General features: G+C 34.3%; 1 protein-coding gene across 1 annotated transcript; it reads right to left on the bottom strand.

The window, feature by feature from the left end:
- Positions 1 to 23,688: 23,688 nt before the first annotated feature.
- LOC111878093 (uncharacterized) lies at positions 23,689 to 24,783 on the bottom strand. Its single transcript, XM_023874610.3, has 2 exons — positions 24,467 to 24,783; positions 23,689 to 24,154 (listed from the first exon to the last, which is right to left on the bottom strand). Exons 1-2 carry the CDS (start codon positions 24,684 to 24,686, stop codon positions 23,868 to 23,870), a joined length of 507 nt encoding a protein of 168 aa, XP_023730378.1. The 5' UTR covers positions 24,687 to 24,783; the 3' UTR covers positions 23,689 to 23,867.
- Between the last annotated feature and the right edge of the window lie 1,658 nt (positions 24,784 to 26,441).

Raw genomic sequence — 26,441 nt, 5'->3', positions numbered from 1 at the left:
CTTCGATTCTCATTTAGATTGTTTAGGCTAGAAATCGCTCGATCTCAAATCGAGTATTCGGGCTGCATACTGCCACGTCGAAACTTCAGAAAATCATAACTTCATCATACGAAGTCAGATTTGGGCGTTCCTTTTACGCACGCTCTCGGTTTAACGAAATCTACGACTTTCATTTAGATCACTAAGGCTAAATATCGTTCTATCTTAAATTCATGTTTTACGTCACTCGGCGTCGTGCCGGTTCTGCCGCGAAACTTCGACAGGTCATAACTTTTTTGTTATAACTCGGATTTTGGCATTCCTTATATCTCCGGAATCCTTGTTTCAACCACTACATCTTTATGCAAAGATATCGGGCATATCTAATACTTTAATTTTGACGCTTATTTTATTCTTAATTTAATTACATCACATAATTAAGCAAATAAACACATAACTCAAATAATTCACAAATTCACAAATAATACATTTTATTATTTCAAATTGGGGTTACAATGGCTAACCTAGACTATTACATTGCTAAAAATGGCAAGCCTAGAAACACGGGCGTTACAGAAGGCATTTAGGGCATTTTGGCACCATAAAATGGAGTTCACGGCCGAAGAACATCCTTGGCTGTGAACTCACTTCTAGCCTTTGTTTCTTAATGATTTTGAGGTTTAAACAAGTCATGGGTAGTCTCTAAGTTCAGTTCCAAGGTTTGGAGGGACATTGGGCACACTTTGGCCCTAAATTTAGTGTTCACGGTCCAAGAGGATCTTGGGCCGTGAACACCATTTCCTTGGTGTTTTGGCTGATTTTTCATGTTATCTAGGCATATAATACATTTTAATACACTCTAGGTTGAAGTACTTACAATTCGGGGTGATCGGGTGAAGATCCTTGAGAGAGAAATCGGCTTTTCTCTAGTTGGAAATGTAACAAATGAATCCAAAATGGCTAAGAACCATATATATAACCCTAGAGTTTTTGGCAGAAAATATTTTATTCAGGCATTGAACTCTAATATCAACGAGTTTTGAGAAAAATAGAGTTGCACAATACCCTAGTGCATCCTCTCTCCTGATATCTCTTTAAGTGCAAATCCTGAAATACTCAAACTTATCCCAAAAGTTTGAAAGTTAGAAGAACGGATTTGACTTCGATTGATGTGGATGGTTTTACAGAATATAAACTTTTGGGTTGTCACATAAGTCTCAATAGTGCCCATATCCGAAGTCCTTACATCCCCAAGAGTTCAAATCTTGGAATGACCTTGGAAATAGCCCCAAAAATCACAACATTCAAGATAGGAAGGAGATCTAAATGAATAACAGCCAAGGTATGAGCTTTATACCTTTATGAAGAGAGAACTGACCCCTTATCTCTGGATCTCAACCATTCCTTCTAAAACCCCAAGCTTTTGCTTCCTTCTTCAAGCTAGAGATCACAAAAGTGGCAAGAACTAGCTCAATATCACACAAGGCTAAGTAGGGTTTTGAGAGTGAGTTGTGGAGGTGATGGGGGCTTGGGTGGAGACCTATAATGATGCTTAAATAGGGTGAAAACCCTAAAGATTAGGGTTTCCCCCTGAGTGGCGTACTCGTCGAGTCAAGGCTTCGACTCGCCGAGTAGATCACTTAAGACCCGCGTCCAAATCTGGAATCTACTCGACGAGTTAGGGCTTCTACTCGTCGAGTAGCTTTTACAAAATGAATATTTAACAAATCAAAAGTGTACCGAGAACAAGGCGTTACAATGAATTACGAGTTCAGACAATGTTGTAACTATGTATTCATGCGATAATACTCTAGCCCTTACAATGAATTACGAGTTCAAGCGATGTTATAACTACGTATTTATGCGATGATACTCTAGCCCTTACTAGACACGTATTGAGGGAGTAACCCCCGAATCAGTACTGTGTATGCGACGATCCTTAGGAAAAGTCCTTAGGAACAAATTTATAAGAAAATGTGATGTAAGGAGATGAGAGGTAAATACGATGTAGGATATAATTGTTAGGATAAATCTTTAGGGAAGATTAAATGAAGAAAATGGGGATGGGTAATCGGGTTAATTGTTTGACATGAAATATATGAAGAAACAAATTAACTATATTATTGTGGGTTGAAAACCTTATGTACTCACCAGGTTTCCCAACCTGACCCACTCAGTTTATTTGTATCACAGGTGTCGATACGAAACTACATTACACTAAGAGATTAAAGGAGATGTAAATCACTAGTGTAAATGAACGTAAGGTCTGTTTATGCTTATGGTTCTGTATTGACGATGACATCTCAATGTTTTAATATAAACAAAATACATTTCTTCGAAAATGTTTTGATAATATATTTATCATGTTTTCTGGGAACAAATTCTGCAATATTATTCTTTATAAATGAATACTCTAATTTTCAAATAAGCATAAATAATTTTTTTGAAATGAACATGACTTTGGGGATGTCACAAAATAGAATAGTTAGGTCTTGATGGGTAATTTTGGAAGTTTAATTATAGAGTTAATTTGTTACTAGCTTAGGGTTGTTTGATAGCCTCTTAATTGAAAAATTAAGAGGCAACCTCATAATTATTCAGATTAAGGGGCCGTTTGATTTGCTTCTGAACGGGTCCAGTCAGAGATTTTGGCCGACTCAGTCCGAGTCAGTGTGTTTGATTTGCATGGATTCGGACGTTGTAGCTGACTCGGTCAACAATTTTCCTCCGATTCGGTCCATCTAAAAATGAAGCTGACTGGAATCATACACGTTTATTCCCTTTTCTAACCTTGACTATAATTGCCTCCAACATTCGCTTGAAACTTCCATCAGTTCGATTAAGCGAGACCACCATCTCCATTTATCAGCCACTTCGTCGTCCTCCAACCTCTTCCTCTCCAGCATCTTCCTCCGTCCCTCCTCCACGAATGTCGACCTGCAAGTCTAATGGTAAGCATCTTTCCTCTGTTTTTTTTCATTAAATTAGATGCAAATATGTATGTATTTTCTGAAATTAGATATTATTTGTGTATTTGTTTTATGAAATTAGATGTTTTCTATGAATTTATTTGTAGAAAATTGATGCTATTTGTGTATGACCCAACTACATCTTTTCATTTTGACCTAATCGATATTGCAACACACATAAAAATCATGCCAAATTTAAACTTTAAAAAAACATTTCAAAACCAATAATTATTACAAAACTTGTTTTCAAAATAGTTTAGTGTCAGAATATCCCATAACCAATCATAAAAACAAGGAGGTACACGATCACGCCTTGGCCTTCCCACGGTCATCAGAAGTACCTGAAACAATAATCGATAAACGTAAGCTTGAAGGCTTAGTGAGTTACCCCAAAAATACCAACCTCATATAACCAACAACATGCATAATGAGCCTTCAGCCTGACTGGACCGCGTCGTAGGGCCTATAATCTATCTGGACCACTCCCGAGCCTTTGGCACGTGTGGACCGCCTCGCAGGGCCTACGACCTATCCGAACCGCTCGTTGGGCCTTCAGTCTGACTAGCATCCCACCTAGACCTGTCGTCTATCCGGCCCACCTTGGGTATGTTGTCCTTCAGCACAAAGCAGGACCGCCTCAACCTAACCCCAAACAAACAATCATGTGCACATAAATATCATACGCTAGCATATATAACAGTCAAACCGATCTAACAAATCACAAAGTATAGCAACAATCCTATAACCAGGATACCGACGTAACATGTCACTAACATATCATCATCCTAAATACCAGGATACCGACCTAACCAGGTCGCTATCATAGCATCATCCTATATACCAAGATAACGACCCAACCGGGTCACTAAGCATAACATATCACAATCCTAACTACCAGGATGTAAATCAGTAAGCATAACATGCAATAATCTGGATACAATCCATAAAGGGCCGGCCTTGGTGCCTTAGACTCTGTTGATATAGTGAGGATAACTCACCTCGCTAGTAGCTTAGAAAATAGTGTCAAACTCCTCCAAGAATAGCTCCAACTCCAACACCTATATTTACCAATGTCTAATTATATCAAAATACCCTCAGAAATCCAATTGGTCACTCTTGAGCAAAGTCAAATTCAATGGTTAAGGTCAATAGCCCATGTTGACCCGACTCGTCGAGTGCAACTCACTATGTAACATCCAAAAAATCATGACCAAAAATCTCTTTTTAAAACATTAAATAAACCATAAATATCAAAACATTTCAACCATAATTAAAGGTTTATATATATCAAATCATCATATCATTTCAAAACATGTTCTATTTATCAGAGTAAAAACATCCCATGCTAAAACTTCTTGGTGTGTGCCATGCGATCATCCCGAGCTCTTCCCTCCGCTACCGGAAGTATCTGAAACCAAAACTGAAAACCGTAAGTACGAAGCTTAGTGAGTTTCCCCAACCTACCACATACCACATACGCATAACCATGTACACATAACCACGTACTAGGCCCCCGCCCGCTGCATCGGGCCTTGCCTGGCATTGAGCCCCGCTCGGAATACAGATCTGTCTCTCTTAGGCCCCTCCTATCTCCGGGCCTCGCTCGCTATACACATAAATACAACAAATAACATACTAGTATAGAAATAAACACACTCTAACTGTACCCTGATCTAAGGTATCGCCTAACTTGGACCCCGCCCCTGGTCTGCTACTGAAGTTGTAGAACCGCGTCCATACTCTTGCTAGTAGTGAGATACGGGCCTCCGCCCACACTCACATCCTCCCTGTTACGAGCCTCGCCCCTACTCTGCTAGATCGAGATATGGAACCCCATCCATACTCAACTAGTGATGAGATACGGGAACTCGCCCATACTCACCTCCCTACCAGGCACATATAAGTATCATAGAGACAACAAGTATATTCTAACGTACAACATAAGAACCTTCCTCGGGATTTCCCCATCATCGGACTCCCGGTCCGGAAACATACTATCATCTAACATACTTCGGGCTTACCCCGACATCGGACCCCCAGTCCGAAACCTATCATACCTACACATGCGAGAATCACAAAGACCTTTAGCATTTTAACATTTCTCGGGCCTCGCCCGACATCAGGTAGTAACCCGGATTATATAGCAATAAGTGCCTAGGGCTAACCCCCGGGTCTTACATAAACATAAACATAATGGGCCAGCATTGTTGCCGTAGACCCATGCATACAGTGAGAAGACTCACCTCGCACTGCTGAAGGCTGGCTGAAACACTTCTGACTGCTAACCGACAAATTCCTGAACTGTTGATCCTTCAGCTCCCCGAACTATCATTACACAAAATAACCCTTAGACCACAATACCCTCAAAAGTCAAACTTAGTCAAAGTCAACGCTCCGAGTTGACTTCAACTCGCCGAGTTGACCCACCAACTCGTCGAGTCCCACAATCTACATATTACTTCTGGACTTTGATCCTACTCGTAGAGTTCTCCTTGAACTCGTCGAGTACACTTTTAACACGTTAGGACCCTTTTTCATCTGACTCGCCGAGTTCACCTTTGAACTCGTCGAGTCCATCTTCATAGGTTAGGGATATTGCCTTGGACTCGCTGAGTTCATCCTTAAACTCGTCGAGTACGATGATCTTCAGGTCCATAATGAACCCAACTGGTTGAGTCCTCTTCTAGATTCAACCACCTTACATAGAAACATGAAATATTGGGGACCTATGACCCGACTCGCCGAGTCCAAAGAACAATTCATCGAGTCCCCTTAGGTACAACTCTATTCAGACGATTTCTTAAGCCAACCATCGCTCCCAAAGGTAGATCCAACCTCATAGAGCATGCTTTCCACATAAAGTTGCAACCTTTACGTATAAATAATTCCCAAAAGCCAAAACTAAGCTACAAGGAAGGGTTTTGCTATGGAGGAGGGCTTCAAGCCTCAAAAGCTTGAGACTTTAATGCATTAGGGACCTTGGAGAGTCCAGATATGAAGTTGCAAACTTCAGATCGTGCTCCATGCAAGCACTAGCCACAAATGTGCTAGAAAAGGCCATGAAGCTCAAGATAAAGGGATCTATCAAATGAATGCTCAAGGTAACAACTTGTTACCTTCTATTAGCTATCAAACTGAAGTAAGAGCTGGATCTACACTCCCTTCCTTGATCATTGCTTCCAATCCTCCAAGATGTGCACTTCAAGTAAACTTTTATCTTCACAAAGCTCAAGAAATGAATTTTGGTGACTAGGGTTTCGTTTGTCGAATTGAGAAGGTAGTAAGGGGCTAAGTGAGGAGTCTCATGTTCTTTAAATAGGGTACACTTCCTGAATTTAGGGTTTTCCAAACCCTGACCAACTCGCCGAGTCAGTCCCTTGACTCGTCGAGTAAGTCAATTAACTCGCAACCCCAAAACACAATTCTACTCGTCGAGTCTACCCATCTACTCAACGAGTCACTTCCTAATTTTGAGGCTTTTCTTTCTTTTCTAGGTCTTCTGAATTCGGGGTGTTACAACTCTTCCCCACTTAATCTAGAATTCATCCTCAAAGTCCGCTTCAGTTCACAACCCTTTAACCTCTCACAACATTCCTAATCATCGCATGACTTGCCTGCACGGTCCAATCCTTGAAAACACCATCCTGAGAACAGTCCAAGAACTAGATGCAGTCAAAGCTTTAGACCTAGTCAGGCCCTGACCCAGTTAGAACTTTTATTCAACACAAAACAAAAAATAAGGGTATATTGGTCATTTTGAGCAGTCAAAACAACCGGTCAGATACGTAATCAAACAACATGGTTTCAGTTAGAACCAAATGCAGTCAAACCAAATGCAATCAAACCAGATGCAGTCAGAGCTTTAGACCCAGTCAGGCCCGTCAGAACCAAATGCAGTCTGAACTTTAGACTAAGTCAGAACTCGATTAGTGACTATCAAACTGTTTGGTTGGATATGAATAAAAGGCTTAGGGGCTGTTTGTTTTTTTTGTGAAGATCTGCATAGCCACTTTTATCTGCGTCGCGCAGACAACGCACAAACATATGCCCTCGCAGAGTTTTTGTTTTTTGGAAGTGAGCGAATCAAAAAACGCCTGTGTAAGGTCTTCCTGGCACAGACATGGGTCACTATCGTCAAAGGTCTTCATACCCATTTTAACCTAAACAAAAAAAACATGGGTCACCGTGCGATTTTTTTTCTTTTTTTGCTGAAAATGCATTTTTAATGTTTATGATATTAAATTAAGTTTGAAAAATCATTTTATTTCGACGGCTGTTTTTTTATTACAAACCGCAGACATTTTGTTTATGCTCTAGAAACTCCGCACACTGCATACCTTTTAACTTCAAATAAACAAACTAACACCTTAATCTTTTGAAAGCCTAACTTTGAGACTTTAGCTCAGAGCTCATAGTTCTTATTGAAAAAAGAAGAAACACGGTCTTCCCTCGTTTTGCTGATGAATCATATGTTTTTTTGTTTTGTTGGATGAAATCTGAAATATTAGCATGTTATGGATTCATTAACATCAGATTTGTTAGTGGGAGATACCTTAGTTGTTGAACTAATAGTAATTAAAAGTTGCATTTTGTCTAATATGTCATATGTTGTGATATGATTCAGTGGATGAGAAAGAGAGCTGAAATGGTAATTGCATTATAGTCATCATGTTAATGCATGTTGTTGGTAATTGAATATGACAATTTTACCTGTTACATGAGTTTTATAAACTTAATGTGACAAAACAACATAATACCAACAACATCTTGAGATATTAAAGCCAACTTTAATTTATAACACAGGTTCTTGTTTTATTAAATGCAGTTTAATGGAAACGATAACGGGTATACGTACGCGTCTCTGGTCCACATCAAGACCGGAGTCTACATCGAGGCCACAATTATGGCCATGTCATCACTGCAGAAGCAACAAGGAGCATGTTTTTTTGTGCTCCAAGGAAAATTGCAAACTGAAATATTGTCGAGGTTGTTTAGTTAAAAAAATATGATCTAAACAACACAGATATTCCAGATTCTTGGATATGTTTTCGATGCAACTCGGCCTGTACATGCTCCAAGTGTAAGAAGCATGATACTGTTGATGTTGATGTGCAGCAAAATATTTCAAGAAACGATCAAGAGGTAATATAAATACCACTATAAAGTAAAACTATTTTTATTTTTTCGATATGTTTTATTAATTGGCTTTTCTTTCATTGTTTTTTCTTAGGCGACAATCATGAGACTTAATGAGGAGAACGATATGCTTCGAAAGGAACTTGAAGATGTGAAAAAATATATGGCTGATTTTCAAGGAACATTCCAACAAGTAATCGATGAGAAAGACAAGACTATATCAGACTTACGAGATTGTTTGAGGGGGGGAGAGGGCAAAATACTTAAAGGGGAGAATGAAAGGAAACGTCTTCGTAAATCACAATACCGGTAGTCTTTATAGCATCCTATTTTCATTTCATTCTATTACAACATTGTACTTTGAATTGTTTTCTTATTAAATCTTTGGCATAGTTGTCAAACTTGTTCGAGTCGAGTCAATTTATACCCAAAAAGAGTCGACTCGGTAGTGTCTACTTTCATTTCTTTATATGCCACATCATACTTTCAAAAAAATTCTCGATTTATTCGATTCCAGTAGTGAAAATTGCTTTGTACATGTAGTGCGGGAGTTTTAATTCCAATGTTGATTTACCTCTCACATGAGGCTTATGCTTCTATGGGCCAACTCAACTCAGGTTTGTTGGAAGAATAACTGTTTTGCAAAATAAGAAGAGATGAAAGAAGAATGATATAATAAACTAATCTACGAAAGGACATTGTTATTTGTTGCATTCAACCCAATAATCTATTCACTATACAAATCTTTAAAACAATATAAACTCATTTCTTGTTTGTTGTTTTTACCAGGTTCGTATCCTAGTAATCCAAGAACTTGAAGTTGCAAAAGAAGAATTTGCGAGGGCTACATTTGGTGTAGGAAATGATCATATTTGTAGGATTCTTTTACTAAAAATGGTTGAAAGTTTTGCAAAAGATTTTGGATCATGTGAAAGTGGTGTGATGGATCAACCATTAAGTGTTTTCTTTTCTTTTCTATCATATGAATCCCTCATAAATTTTTATCATTGGTTTATATAAAACACTTTGGCTATGTTGCATCTTGAGATATATATTGGATGATGCATGTTGATATTTAGTTGATACTATAACTAGTGACTAGAAAAACTAATACAAATATTTTTTTTGACAAAATTGCAAAAATTATCCCTGTGGTATGCAAATTTTTTGGGGTTTTAGTCCAAAACCCGAGTTTTTTCGATTCATGGTCTTTTTGGAGTGGTTTGTATGTGAAAATAGTCTCTCTGAAAATTGAGATGACTATAATACCCTTGGGGTATTCATTTTTCTTTTTTCTTTCATTTTTTAAATTTAATATTTATTTATTTATTTTAACAATTAAAAAAATAATAAAGGACCTCTCTCTCTCTCTCTCTCATAAAGCAATATATTATATTAATAAAACATTAAATTAAATAGAAAAAAGTATAACAAATATATCAAAAGGGCAATTTAGTCATTTCAATTTTCGGAGGGACCATTTTTACATACAAACTAGTCGAAAATGACTACGAATCAAAAAAAAGTCATGATTTTGACTAAAACCCCAAAAACATACATACCACATGACCATGTTTGCAATTTTGTCTATTTTTTTCATAACTTTGTCATGTTTCATCTTTATACCAACATCAATTTCATCTTCTTCCAAAGCTTTTAATGAACCTCAATTGTAAGTTTTTCATCTCTTTTATTTTGTACATAAATTTTGGTAATTTGACTTTAAATTATTGTAATTTGAAGGGGTCATTTTTCTTTTTTGCCTTGTGCTTCTTATCAGTTTTGTTCGGCACTTACAGGATTTGCATTGAATGGCTTCTAAGTGTTCCCCTACTCTATTACATCTTTTTCGCATCTTATTAACTTATTTAAAAATCAAATTTCATGTAGTTCTAGAACCTTTGAAATACTAACCAACGACTTATAAAGAGTAACCCAAAAATGCATATGAATCACTTGGAGATTATGTTAGCAAGTTTAGAATAGAGACTTTGGATATCTCAAACTTCATGTTTCCATAACCATGGAAGCTTTCAATATGGTATTGAAGAAAGATTTTCCTTTTCATGAAGATCTCTATGCAAGAGATTGGATGAAATAAAACAATAAGATATTAAGATTCACTAGACTGGAAGAGGACCGGAAGATCCAAAATTATTAACACCCCTACTCTACATGCCATGTATTATCAAAATATGTTACCACCTCATAAAGTAGCAACATACAACATCGTTTACGTATTGTCCATTGATATTCAACACCTCGCCATATTTCCATTCCTTACCGTTTTTACCTTTAACACCACATCAGGCAATTCAAAATCAATTCTAATCACATTCCAAAGATCATCACAACTTTTATCAATGATATTCACATGATAAAATGTCGAAATCTCGTAATATTTATGAAATGACCAAAATACCCCTGTGATCAAAATACTCTTCAAACATAAGTACTAGAGTTCCCCTGTGATCAAAATACTCTTCAAACATAAGTACTAGAGTTTATATATATATATATATATATATATATATATATATATAGGGTGAGGTTCAGTAGAGAACCATAATTAATAAGAAACCAAGGAACCAATCGTGAGCGTCGGAAATCATAATGATCAACGACCAAGGAAATAGATGTGCACTTTTACATTGGACTCACTTCACTTTCTTTGTTAAAAAGTTAAGGTCCATTTTTTTACAGAAAAAATTTAATAAATATATCAAAATTCATGCATTTTTGTACTTTTTAAACATAGATTCATATTCATGTAAAAAACGATATTCACTTCAGATTCACATTGTGAACCTGTTTAAATTCATATTGTGAATCTGTTCAGATTCACATTGTCAACCTTTTCAGATTCACAATGTGCATAATAGTAAGTCAGATTCACAGTGTGAATCTGAACTGATCGGAGCTTTTTCACATTGTGAATGTTAAAGTTTGCACTTTTCATTTGTTCCTTAATTTCATCTACAAATTTAGCCTCAATTTCCCTCTGATGATTTCCACTGCTTTCATGGATATGTGTTCTTGTGGAAAAACATGGAGACTCCACATTTCTTCCACCGACAATAAACACCCTCCGCTTCTCCTCTTTTTCTTTTGAAAGAAATCGAGACACATCGATTTCAGGATGTCACCCGATCCATCTTCTTCTTATCTGAAAGAAAAATGCCCTAAAATCGGTTTCTTGAATTTGAAGGTTAGTAACCATGGTAGTCTCCAACTCCGTCTCACAGGTGTTCCTCGAATTATCTTATGGGATTTAAAGAGAAGGCCATGAACTTCATGAAAATAAGGTCCAGTTGCAGATATTGTATCTTCCATACATCGAACAACTTTCTTGTAAGGGATTAATATTTGATCGCGATCCATGGAACGCAAAAGCTGAGAATCAAAATTTTGTATTTTGATCAAGTTTTACCCCAAAAAGCACATAACATGTCCATAAAGCACCAATTTTTATGATCCATTATGTGTAGGAAAGCCTTCTGGAAAATATGGATGAATGACTTTGGCGATTAAGAGTTTAATGGATACGTTCATGCTTCATGAGGTCATTAAGAACTTAGGTTTAGAGGTTGTCTTATTAAGATGTCTTAATGGATAAAGTTGGAAAAATTATCCATCAAGACCTTGGAGGGTATCAGATGTGAGCTTTTGGAGCTCTTAAGGATGAAGGAAACAACTTAATCAATTTAGCTGTTTAGACCCAGTTCCCATGATGTGGCCTTCGGGTCGCCACGATGTGGCGAATAGGGATCAACCCAGCTGTTTTGGCATTTTGTGATCATGACATGGCCACAGGGAGGCTACAATGTGGAGTCTTGCTGATGATAAGTATTGATCTTGACTTTGACTTTGATCGGTTACTTTTGGTTTGAGTTGAATTTTATTCAAATTTATAGTTTTAGAATGTGGAGTTAGGGTTTACCTTGTATGGTATTAGGAGGTGTTTAACACCCATTTGTTAGCTGTGGGAGCTAATAGTTGTGGAATGTGTCGGCAATGTGAGTCTTCTCACTATACTATGTAAGATGCTAGTTGTTTTTGTGATGATTGCATGAAAGACTAGTAGGTGGCTCTTGGCACTTATATGCATGACCATGATTTGTCTTCTGATGTGGCAAGAAAAGACCTTGATTGGCTTATTGATGATAATGACAACAAGACTATGGGTGACCCATATCATTCTCTATCCTACGTATGGTATGTGGTATTTTGGGTAACTCACTAAACTTTGTGCTTATGGTTTAGTGGTTTAAACATTTTAAGGTACTTTCGCATTAATTGTTATTGTTTTACTTTGATGTTTGAAAATACATTTTACTCTGATTGGTTTTGGAACAAATGATTGTATTAATTTGATGGTTTAAAAAAGAAAATTTTGTTGATATTTTTGGGACGTTACACCCATGAACCAATGGGGGTCCCGGACAACTCCCTTGGTAGCTGGGTCCTAGGAGTGGCAATCCTTAGTGGGGTCCAAGGGCAGAGCCCTTAGCTTAATACTATTTTATAGAAAATGCATGAAATTCCAAATTTGAGAATTTTGATCAAGTTTTGAACCTGGCAATTTTGCCTCTAATGGTCAACCCCTAATGTTAACCCTGATGGTTGACCTGTATGGTCGACCTCTTGGCATGGAACCATTTTGTGGTAGTTTCATGACAGTTTTGAAACTGCCTTATGAAAGTTTTTGCAGTTAGTTTTCAAACAAAGTATTATACTTGTTTTTGTTCATTAATTTGGTATGTAGAGATCATAACTACACACATTCTCTATTCTTGAACATCATTGAGTTTTACCCAATTAAGATTTTAAGATTACCATCAAAATACTTTAATTTGATAATGCAATCATGACTTTCAGTGAAGCCAAGCAATCTCGAAACCTAATTTTCTAACATTACTTACGAAATCTTAACATGGAATAAAAGAAATTATCAATATTTGAGGGGCCTAATTGTAATATATTTGTACATAGAAACAGGGTTTGATATTTTTTCATTGTGTAATACTTTTCTTTACTGGTTTATCTCTTGATTCCCTATATAAAATTAGGATTTGATAAAAAAAAGCAATTCTTGATTTAGATAATTTGTTTCTAAGGTGGGTTGTTGATCGTAGATGTTGTTTTGTGGTAAGATAAGTACTCCCTTATTCCTATTTTTATTTTGTGAAATCGTTTATTTTATTTAGAGTTGTCACACCCCAAAACCATGAATGGCGGAAACATTCTGGGGCGGAAGACGTCATGTACAGTATCCTCATGTGCTACCCCTATGGTAACTTACTAGTGATGTAACTGGTACGTATGAACATGGAAGTATACCCTTGCTACCCAAGGGTATTGAATGGACTGGAAGAAACTTTATGACTATATATATACATATGATATATAACTAATATTTAAACGACCTTCGGACGGATACCCGATACCTTACCAGACCACATCCCAACAGGGAAAAGGAAATAAAGTGAGCTAGCCTTCCTAAGCCTTTTAAACATTTCTTATATAACTATACATACATATGCATGCATTTGATAATAAGTATAAAGAGCTTAAGTAAATGTATTTGATAAGTATAAGAATTTGTAAAACAGTTTGAAGCAAAACAGTTTGATAAACAGTTTGAACAGTAAGAAAATCCCTGGTTTTGTAGCTAGTAATCACATGTGATTGATGTAATAACTATAAGTATTTAACTTGTATCCCCCCCCCCCCCATAAAGCATTTAAAAACATTTAAACCATTGATTAAGGGGTATGAACTCACCTGTAGTGAGTGGTACGGATGAACTGAAGTTGTAGGATTGCTAGGTGTCAAGTGAAGTCTTGAACACACTCTATGATCCTAATTAACATATAATATCACATATATGTATCCAATTAGTCTTTAAACAACTAATAAACAAAGTCAAGACACCCTAGGACATGCTAAACACCTTATGCAGGTGTTATAAGTCTCAAGGATTGCATCTAAGTGTTGTAGGGAAAGGCTAGTGTGTTTGGGGTTCAAGGAAAACTCCATTAGGGAGTTTACGGTTTTGTGGTCTTAACCAAAAGGGTTTACGGTCGTAAGCTCACCCTCTTTGTGACCATTTATTGTTTGAAGCCTTCTAAGCTAATCCAAGCATTCATACTTCATGTTTAAGCCTTAGGAAGTGTTTTGTGGCATCAATACACTCCTAAATGGAGTTTACGGCTCATGGACCATTTCTCCATGAGTTTACTGCCGTAAACTCCTATGGAACATGGTTTTATGATGTTTTCAAGTCCTAAACACTTCCAGGTAATAGCCTAGGTTAGATTCTAGGAAAAAGGAAGGAGTATGGGCCATTTATACCCACTTTGGGGTGTTTACGGTTTTGGGAGATCCCCAAACCGTAAACACATATAAATGAATCCCTTAAGAAATTATATCACTAATTTTGGTCAAACTCTAAACCTAAAATGGAAAATCGAAAACCCAAAACCCTTAAGAAATTATTTTCGAAAATAACATACAATGTGTTCTTTATAATATGACATGTTTCCGAAATAGGGGTGTTCGTTTGGATGGATCGGTTTGATTCGATCCCATTAAGTAAATCCAAATTGATTTTAGTTTTCAAAATATGGATCCAAATAGTCCAAATTAAATTAAAATCTGATCCGATCCGATCCAATTACAATTCGGTTGGATCGGTTTTTATAATTCGGTTTTCAAAAACCATAACATTTTAAAAGGACACAGAATTATACTATGATCTAATTTTACAGAAAAAGCAAAAAAAAATTATTTCCTTGTGATTTAAAATTTATAAATAACCACTAAGAAGGCATATTATAGTTTATTATTTAATAGATAAAAAACTTTTGACAGAAAGTACATATTAATGTCTTTTATTAGGTAAAACCTTTTGAACTTATTTTAAAAAATTATAAAATTAATAAACAATTATAGATATATTGAAAATAAATACATAACAAATTGTTATTCGGTTTTTTTTTGGACTATTCGGTTCTTATTTTATAAACCAAAACCAATCCGAAATCCAAAATAATAATTCGGTTTTGTTGAAAACCAATCCAAAAATCCGAATATCTGAACCAAATAGTCCAATCCAAATTGTCCAATTGGACAATTCGTTTTTATCCAAATAGTGAACAGCCCTACGAAAGGGAGACTAATTGTAGAAATTAAACTATTCATCGAATGAACTAATTGCCGAAACAATCTATATGCCACGACTGTTTTGCACGGATACATTGTTAGAAGGGCAATGCTACAATATTTTTTAAAGTACATGGCATGTTTACATTTGATCTAGGGATGTCAAAAAGTCTTGTGGGACCTCGATCCCGTGGGGCCCCCGTCATGTATGGGGGAATTTGTTGAAAAAAATCGGGGACGGGGGCGGGGGCACGGGCAAGGTTAACCCCCGTTTTAATTTCGGAGGCAGGAGCCAGGGTTGGTAGTCCCGTCCCGAAACTCCTGTCGGGGCCCCATTAATAAATTATATAAATTGACATATATTAAGTATATAAATATAATAAACAATAAAATAATTTTTACGTACAAAAATTCAACAAAAAACATGTTATTAAGTTGTTTGTAACATGTAAAATTATGTTATAAATATCTATTTGTTACCCAAAAAATAGTTTCTTTTAGCCCAAATAAGGTAGCCCAAAATCAATCGGGGGCGTGGGCGGGGGTCAGAAGTGGAATTCGGGGGCGGGGGCGAGGGATGTAATCACCGTCCCATTTTCCCTCGTTGACATCCCTAATTTGATCTCCTCGTTGTCATTTGCAGTCTCCAGCTCTTATTTTTATACCATTTCAAGCAATAACTCGACATGTTGGAAGTACATAGCATCTTTACCTTTGTCTTTTTTATTGAAATGTACACATGGGTATCATTTCATGTAATGGTTGGTATCAAACATGATTTCTTTTTTAAACGACAAACTAACTAACCTACTCTTAAATAACCACCTATGTCTCCACCGAGACTTGAACCCATGACCTCTCCTATTTCAAAAGAAAACTATTCATCATCTGGAAACTAATTGTCGCTCATATACTATTTGGAGGATATATGATTATATCAGTGAGAAAATGATTTTTTTTTCAAATATGTTATAATTATATTAAAAACGATCTATTTTTGACACAAATAATACATTGTTAGACTCAAAACAACAACAAACTATTAATTTTAACTAAATGATTGCACCGTATTATGTACCACAGTACACCTTCATCAAAAAACAAACTCATTGAAAAGAGTCATCAGTAACCACTAGAATCACCAACGAGCATCATCACCGCCACCTTCGCACCCGAAGGTTGGCGTGGGTAAACGACTAGTGTGTGTGTGTGTGTGTGTGTGTGTGTGTGTATATATATATATATAGGTTTAGGTTCTGTGGAAAACAAAAAATCCTAAAAAAACCCTAAAAATCATAAAAATGAATAAAAAAAATACTTAGACATTACAAAACTTTTTTTTGAATTATTTTTATATAGAAAATCGCAGCTTTTTATTAAAATTCGCTGAAAAATAAAATAAAATATCAATTTTTTTTATAATTTTTTTCAGCGAATTTGTATAGAAAGCTGTGATTTTTTATAAAAAAAAATTCCAAAAAAAGTTTTGTGATCTCTAAGTATTTTTTTTATGCATTTTTATGATTTTTAGGGTTTTTTTTTGTTTTCCAAATAGCCTGTCTATATATATATATATATATATATATATATATATATATATATATATATATATATATATATATATATATATATATATATGCAACACCCATAAAAATCATGCCAAATTTAAATTTTTCCAAAACACTTAAAACCAATCAACATTACATAATTTGTTTTCAGAATAATAAATAAGTATCCCAATATCAAATCATGAAATCATAACAGTAGGAGGAATAGTACGATCATGTCTTCGCCTTCCACGATCACCAGAAGTACCTGAAACAACAAACTGAAACTGTAAGCCCGAAAGCTTAGTGAACTACCCCCAAAATACCCATACCCATGATAATATACATATAATCATAAACAACATACTATGGGTCTAGTCAACCATCGGGTTGGAATACCCCAGGCCCACAACCAACAGATTGGAATGCCCATATACTATGAGTCCAATCATCCTCAGGATGGAATATTCACAGCCTATAACCAACAGGTTGGAATGCCCGGTCTGTTGGCCTCCGCACAAAGCAGATAAGCCTCAACCGCCAAACAAACATGCGCACATATATAACAGATAATCACATAACATTCTATAGACAACAGTTGATCAAAACAGCCATACCACAAACACATAATACCATCCTGTCTATCAGGATACCAGTCTAACATATCATACTAGCATGTCGCATAATACCGCCCTATAACTAGGACATTGACCTAACCAGGTCACTAAGCATAACATAAACTCATCCTAACTACTAGGATGCAAACCAATAAACATATCATGCCATAACCAGATACAACCCATAAAGGGTCGGCCTTGGTGCCTTACACCCTTTTGATATAGTGAGGATAACTCACATTACTAGTAGTGCTGAAATACTGTAAATCTCTGACTGTTGTCTCACCAGGAATCCCAAACTGTTACACAATAAACACCAAAATTAATACCCAAAATAACCTTCTTGACTAAATGTCCACACCATTAATTAAGTCCACTCTCGTTATTGGGCCAAGGCCCAAATACTCAATCCTTGACTTGAAAGTCCATATAAAAGCCCATTATCGGCCCAATTTACCAAATTGGGCCTAACCCTATGATCCACTATCACTACCTGGCCCAAAATATTTTATTTACAAAGTCCAGCAAAGGCCCAAATTCCATTTAGTCCATAAACAACCCAAAACCCAAAACCCATTTGTTAAAAGCCCAACAGAGGACGTACGCGGGGCGTACTCCTTTGGGTACGCGGGGCGTAATCATCCAATGTTGACCACCATCGGGGTGGTTTACCTGGTACGCTGGATGTACTGGACAATTTGTCAAAACCTCATTAAGCACTTAATGGCTTAAGCACTTAAGCCCAAACTCCAGATCCAGAGACCTATCATGCCTAGGATCCATAAAGTCGTGAATTTTATCACTTTGGACGTCCATAAAGTTCTTAATGCTTGGTCTTAATCCATTAAGACCTTATTTTCCATGCATGGGACACATTCAGCTAATGGGACCACATTTTTATCATTTAAGGTCCCTTCTAGAAGGACAATCCTTTTCGTCCAAAACACAACATGCACTACCTTGTGGTTTTTGGGACAAGTAATGAGTCTTTTAAAGGAAAATGGAGAGATCTAATCATATAAGCATATAGTTTGGAATTTTATACCTTCTGGAGCTTCTTGAGCACGAGTTAACTTTAGATCTACAAGCTTGGTCTCTTCCTTCAACTCTTTGATGCAATGATTTCCTCTTAAAGCACTCAAGAACACACAAATGAACTTAAACACACAAAAGGGAAGGCTAGGGTTTGGGAAAGACGAGTTTGATCTGCAGAGGCTGAGATAAGAGGGGTATTGGTGATCATTATGTTGCTTATATAGGCCCCAAACCCTAAATATTAGGGTTTCACCCAGACATTAGTACGCCTAGCATACACAATTGTACGCCCAACGTACCAAGGCGGGCCTTAATACACTTAGCGTACTCCCTTTTTGGCCCAAGTTTGCAAACTTGGTCCTTAAACTTATCTTGGCTCTTCACTTCCAACCCCAAGGATTATAAATGACAAGGAAAAGATAGAAGAGGGTTCGGGAATACCTGTCAAATCTCTGGAAGTTACAATATATATATATATATATATATATATATATATATATATATATATATATATATATATGTCTAGTCAATTAATTGGCTACTAAATATTCATTTTTCTAGTTAATTATTTGAACAAAGGCCTTCTAGCCTAACGATATTAGGTGTTGCTCTCTCATATTGAGGTCGAGGGTTCAAGTTTCATTAGCGACATATGTGTATTTAAGAGTAGTTTATGAGTAAGGGATATATATGTATTTAGGAATAGAGTAGCGTTCAAAAAATATGTTGGGAATTGATCTTTTTGACTTAAATTTTTATTCGTTTGAATGTTGTAATTAATCCGTAACATAACAACTTCGTATGTAATGTATTTAAGGACTTACTTTGTTTGACAAAATTGATTTTGCTTACAAAAATGAAGATATGATATCAAGTTTTATAAGTTTGAAGTGGTTTCTTGGACACTACAATTTAAAGTATAACAATTTACACAAACCAAAGGTACACTCTTATTGCAAATTTCATGTTTATTGGGAATTATGTTTTAGGAATTGGTCGTTTAAATTTAGTATCACGTAATATAAAGTTTAAGAACACAAAAATAAATTAATTAAGGATATCATAGGCATTTTGCACACATCAATATAATTTCCAAAAAACGACATCGTCAAGGATTTTTGAAGTTGATTTGGAAAATATGCTACACGCACCGACGCTATAACATAAACCTAAGAGAAGACCCTTACGTTTTTGCCATCTATAAATACCGGATAGCGGTGTTTGAGATTCATTCTTAAACTAACGTCTCGCCGAACACAAGTGCAAATTACCCACATTGCGAATGGCCCAAGGTATAATTTTTTTTTTCTCCCCTACATTATCGTTCTGTAGTTATTTCGATCTTTATAAATCATGTTTAATTATATTAAAATACATGTGCCCGATTTCAAACGCATTTAAAATTGCTTAATTTGTTTTGATCTAGTCACTATTGTTCGTTTTAAGTGTTTGATCCATTATTAGATCTACTTGTTACTAATGATTATTGTTATTGTTGCTTCCTTACTAGGAATTTAACTTTAGTGTTTGATATCAACATAGATATAAATCAACGGTGCATTTCTAAGGAATTTTTTCCCGATCTAACAGGAAAATGAAACATACGGAATTAGCATTGTGTTAGTTAATTTTAAGGGAAAATGATTTAAGAGTCCAACAAATTTCCAAACCGTTCAAAAAACCTCAATTATGTTTTGTCTGTTCAAGAAAACTCAACGAACTTAACATTCTGTCTAAAAAACCCAATAAAGTTACATTTTTGTTCAATTCTATGGAAGTCAAAGAAGAGAAACAGATAACGTGGCTTATTACTATATCATGAAAATGATTTGCAAGACCAATAAAGTTTCAAACCGTTCAAAAAACCTCAATCATGTTTTGTCTCTTCAAAAAAACTCAAAGAGCTTAACTTTTTGAACAGACAAAATATGATTAGGGTTTTTTAAACGTTTTGAAAATTTCGTTGGATTTTTTAGACAAAAGGTTAAGTTCGTTGAGTTTTTTGAACATATAAAATATGATTGATGTTTTTTGAACGGTTTGAAAACTCTGTTGGGCTTGTAAGGCATTTTCCCTAATTTTAATTGACATCAAGGTCATATCTTTCAAAATTTGGAAAAGTTTTATCTATAGAATCAAAATGAGCTTTGAATTATGCTATATTTCAAAAGAATCCTTTACACATTTGTAAGAAAATCTTACATAGATGGTGACACTTGCTGCAATTCATGATGTGGATTTTTCTATAACGACTAGAAATAGTTTTCTTAATTTGGGATTGGGCAAACATCAAAACCCTAAGCTCACTTTCGTCTTCGATATTTCTATTTATGTTTTTTTATTAATCCATGGTTAAAAAAAAGATTTTATTATCATTAATTCTCTTTTCAATTAAAATGAAAGGTATAAAAGTCAGAGAACACATATTTTTTAAGTGGATAAAGAAAAAACATAAATAGAAATATCACCAACCTTTTAGTTTTTCAAATATCTCTCTTAAAATTAACTTAATCAATAATTGATACCCTTGGAATGTTACTTAATATCTTTAGAAGAGTTTACATGCTAATACATATGTAATCTACATAAATTAATCTATCGTATTGCCTTGAATTGGTAATTATGTTAGATTGCAGTTGGAATTGTTTTTTCCATTAGTTGTGATTGTTAGTTATTTTATCGCGTATTTTTTTCTGAATTCAATTGAAGCTGTATGTCTTTTTTATATATAAAAAATGAAAATCAAAATGAATGAAAGTGATTTATGTTTGATTGAATGGCCTCTCTCAAGCCAAGTAGTTGGCTACTTCTTGTTTTGGGTTCATGTCCACCTTTTTAACTACTGAAAAATGTTATAAAAACGATGGTAATTATTAAAATACATTAACTACTACTTACAAGTTACAAGTATCATCATATTTGATAAGCCTTTTCAATTTGTAACAGAACTAAATTTGGTAGATGTTCCCGACACTATATTTTCACATGAAGAATTAAGGGAGTTTGTTGGTTCAATTCGAAATCGAGCACCACATTACATTGAAATAACATGTGGTTGCACAAGCAAGCAATTTGGAGACACCACTGGCATACTAAGAATATGTGATGAGGGCGCCATTCATGCCAATTGTTTTTGTTGCAAACAAGGCACGTTCAATTAAACTTTCTTTACACACACACACACACACACACACACACACACACACACACATATATATATATATATATATATATATATATATATATATATATATATATATATATATATATATATATATATATATATATATATATATATATATATATATATATATATATATATATATCCACTGCATGTTTTTATATAATGTGAAATGAATTTAATTATGATACTTTTTGACAGTGTTTAATTCACCTATCGAGTTTGCAAAACATGGCTCCAGACTTTCCAACGTGTCAAATTGGAAAACAAAAATTTGGATTGCTAATTGTGATGGTCAAAAAATAAAAATAGCCAAAACTTGTCTCCTAAAATACTACAAAGGAGATGTGTACAAAAGACCACACAATGAAGATGTCCACCGTGACCAATTTTTGAATTGTAGTGTCTGCAAAAAGGTGCGACGATTTGAACTTCGGTCACGTGAAACATCCAGGTTCTATCATGATGCTGTTGCAAGAGAAAATCGAACTTGTAGTGACATGATACCTGGGAGGTAAGTCATCACAACCTACGTATCTTAAATATATATCTATTTACTTTCCTAGGTTCCATAATCACACGAAACATGTATTTTTTAATGTATTTCACTAGTTTGTCTATTGTTTACAGGTTGTTAGTAGTTACTAAAATTCATATACCATATACATTTATTTCATATCATATATTTCTATAAAAGGAAGACCATGTTAGAATCTAGAGTTAGATATGTACATAATCTTATGAAATTCTGTAATTTGTAATGTTTATAACTTGCATGATATATGTTGATAACATTGTTTGATCCAGGTGGACGTGTGAGGACCTGGAAGAGAGGGTAAGCTCTAGGATCCGAACTGGATGCCGCAAAAACATAAGATGCAAAGGGTGCCTTCGTTGTGTTTGTTTTGGATGCAACATGTGTAGGTTTGAAGATTGTGGATGTCGAACATGCATTGATTTTTATGAAAATGCAACTAATTAACTAGGTGCATATATGTTGTTTTAGTAGCTTTGTGTCTGTCTTTCTAAGATAATATTGAAAAAGGGATGTTTATGTGGTTCACATGCTTGGGATTTCATCATGGTTCTATGGTTCATGTTTGGGATTTTGTGATGTTTAATGTTTCTATGAAAATCTATAGTCATTTACTTTTTCTATATATAATCTATCATTTGTATACTATATGCATTTCATAACTTTACTCATGTTTGCATGTACGAGATTGCTATACCATTCACAACACCATTTTTGTTCTCATATGTAGCACGCTGTTGCTTTACTTTTTAATTTATATTATAAATATATTAACAGCATTTATAAAACAGTGTGTTCAACTTGTGTTCAAGTGAACTATTAAAATTTGCCTTAGCTTTGCTTGGGAAGTGAACTTTCTATTTGACATGTAACCTGGGTTGGGTTCAATCCCTTGAAGATGTAAAAAATTATTATATTTTTGCTATTATTTTATAATCTGTATATTAATAAAAATAGATAATAAAACATTATACATGCTCATCAAAATGCTTGACTTGATTGGCATGGGATATAGATTTAGTTTACTTTTTTTATATGCGTTTAATTTGAGTTTAGTTCTTAAATAATAATATTTTTTATAATAAAACATAAAAATAAATATCCGATCCCTAATTTGTTTTTATCTTAGTCGGATAAAAGCCTAAAATGTCAAACCAGTATTTCACAGTATCCATATCGTATTTATCCGAATTCAGTTGAAAAGTGTTGGATCCGGTCTAACTGGATTCGAATAGGATAATATCATGATTTTAAAACTAGATATTCGGATTATAATTTTTTTATATATATATTCAATCTAAAAATTAAATTTAACTTCAACCAAGTATATTATTTTTATTATAACAATAACAAAAAAATAAAGCACTTTAAGCATAAAATTTTTCCAATAAAAATTAAAAAGATGCAAATAATATGTGAAACAAATAACAAAAGTTAGATTGAACACAAGTATTTATAATAGCTGAGTGCTACCAAGAACTTGATCCACTTCAATGGAAGAACGATGCATTGTATATGCCACATATAAACATTCAAGTATTAATTAAAAACTGTCATTGCATATGCCACATATAAACATTCAAAAAAAAAAGTAAGAGTTTATAGATGCAACTTAAAACATCAACAAAAATGCAAAAGAATACAGAATCCAATCTACCGATACCTGTAAAGTGTAAACGCATATATATTTTACAATCCCCCTCTTTATAAGCGCGATCGAATGAAGATCTTCTTCACATCAGTTTTTGCAGGAGATGATTTTTCACTACCTTCTGCGGATTCATCTTTACGAGGATCCAAATCCTTGGCACATAAGATTGAATCTTCGTCATCCAGCCTTATAATATGCAAATCCTCTTCCATTTTCTCCATCCGAGCCTGCATCTCCTCCATCATTAATGTATGTGGTGCTTTATTGTTCAAATTCGCTGGTTCTACAGGAGCTTCATCCTTCAATCCTTCCTTCACTATCTTATACACTTGCATCCGACCTTCACATAACCAGAAACAGAATCATCAATTATGCAATCGAACAACTGAGTCGTTCGTAAGAACCCTATAAAGTACCCAAAATCGTTACAATGAAACTCATAAATCCCTAAAATCTCAAATTGGACCATTTAGATAGAATTGTTGAATAATCCCAATGTAACTTCGTAAGAAAACATTAAAATTGGAAGTTGGAACACAGGCAGGGATTTCTTACCCCTAATCCCCAAAAGCAATAATTTTAAACAAAAATAGAGTCAGGAGCTCAATCCTAGTTCAGTAGCATGATTCATGAAGGAGATCATATAACTAACCTTTGAGAGAATCGTTAACAGCAGAATCGACGGCGAACTTGCCGAAGCCGGTTAGAACTCGAGTTATGGTCTCCCTACGATCGGGGTCAGGCAGGGATTCCACAACCGGCTTGGTTAGGAAGCGATTACGGGAAGTTGTAGATGAATCGGAGGAGGTGTTTGAAGTACTCCGATTCATAAATCTGACGGCGACCGATCTGATATCGTCCCAGATACCCATGGAGCCGGCGTTGGTTGTTCCCGGTGGGAGGAGACAAGGGTGGGGGTGGGGGATCTTCCTACTTCCTATCCGTAGTCAGTGGTTAAGATTATTAATAAGCGCAAATTGTTGCACTCAGCGGAAAACATACTTATATCACGGCCTTCGATTCCTTTGCGTAAGAGTAATGATTTATTTATGTAATATTTTAATACTTTAAGTTTAATTTGCAATTTATCAATTATCAATAAACCATCGATATATTCCAATTTTTAATTTATTTTTAGTATACTACTTTATTATTATTTTTTTTAAAACAGAAAACCAAACACTGTAGAATGGCCAACCAATTTATAGTGGCGTCCGGATTGCTTATTTAAATTTTTTTATGTTTTTTTTTAAATTGCTTATTAATTGTTAGCTTATGTGTTATAAAATGAAGTTTAGAAAAAAAAAATGTTTAGATTATTTTATATATAAAATGACTGAAAATATAACAATAAATTCATATACATATCGTTGTCATGAAGAAAAAAATTAAGATTACGTTTTAGGGTTAAAAAATGGTAATTGGTTTTCATATATAAGTAATACCTTTAAATAAATTAGAAGCATTTTAGATAAGTTAGAAGAAAGTCACAACTTATAAAAACTGTTTATTTAATTAAAAAATTAACTTTTTTATTTGAACACTAAAATACACTTATTAACATTACCAAAAACTAAAAAAAAAATAATAATAAACACAAATAAACCAAAACACCCAAAAAAAAACTACTGCTACTGTATTTCAAATCATAGTTTTGTAAGAAGAAAAACTTAATTGGAATATTATAATATAGGAAAAAGCAAAACTAATATTTAGTGAATCTAACCATAATCAACGAAGTTTAATGACTTACAAGGTACATGTCATGTGTGTATATATTTAGTCAGTCAACAATTTTTTTATATAATTTATTATTAAAATCTCTTCAACCATTCAAAAACTCCCCTAATAATGGTAAATTTTAGATTATGTCTGTTATCTTTGTCTATTTGAGAAAAATAATTAAATATTATTTACATAGATAAGGTTAATAACTAAAAATGATAATGTAATATTTCACGGAAATATATTTAGTTCCAAACTTTGTATACGTTTTACCATTAAACTCTCTTTATTTGCTCAAAAACTATCATTATAACCAAATTTTATGAATAAATGTTGATTTGATATTTACGTTGCTAAGATAGATCTAATATGTAATTGTAAAGGGAAAATGACATAAAAGCCCTTAAGTTTTTCAATAAAATATCGGTTTTATCCTTGGACGTGTTTTATGTCTAATAAAGCCCGAAGTTTTGTTTAATTTGTTCATTTTTACCCTTGTAGCCGGTTTCCAGATAACATATCGTCAGTAAAGCCCTTGAATTTTCAAAAATATTCAGATTTACCCTTAAGTTTTTCAAAAATGTTCGGATTTGCCCTTACCTTGATTGTTGTTGTTGTTGTTGTTATTATTATTATTATTATTATTATTATTATTATTACATTTTTAATTGTAAAAAAATATTTTATGCATACATTTTTAAATGTATAAAAATATTTTATACACACATTTTTAAATGTATAAAAATATTTTTACTAATATAGATATATTTTTAAAAATATATGTACTTGTATTTAGTATTTATATACATTTCAAAACCCTAAATCTTCATTTATAATTGTTGAATCGAACAGAAAAAACTTGATAAAGTAAAAAATGTTGTCAATGACTGATTTTGCAAAAA

This window comes from Lactuca sativa, chromosome 5 (assembly GCF_002870075.4).
Source record: "Lactuca sativa cultivar Salinas chromosome 5, Lsat_Salinas_v11, whole genome shotgun sequence".
Classification (NCBI taxonomy): Eukaryota; Viridiplantae; Streptophyta; class Magnoliopsida; order Asterales; family Asteraceae; genus Lactuca; species Lactuca sativa.
This window is presented reverse-complemented; position numbering and strand designations above follow the sequence as displayed.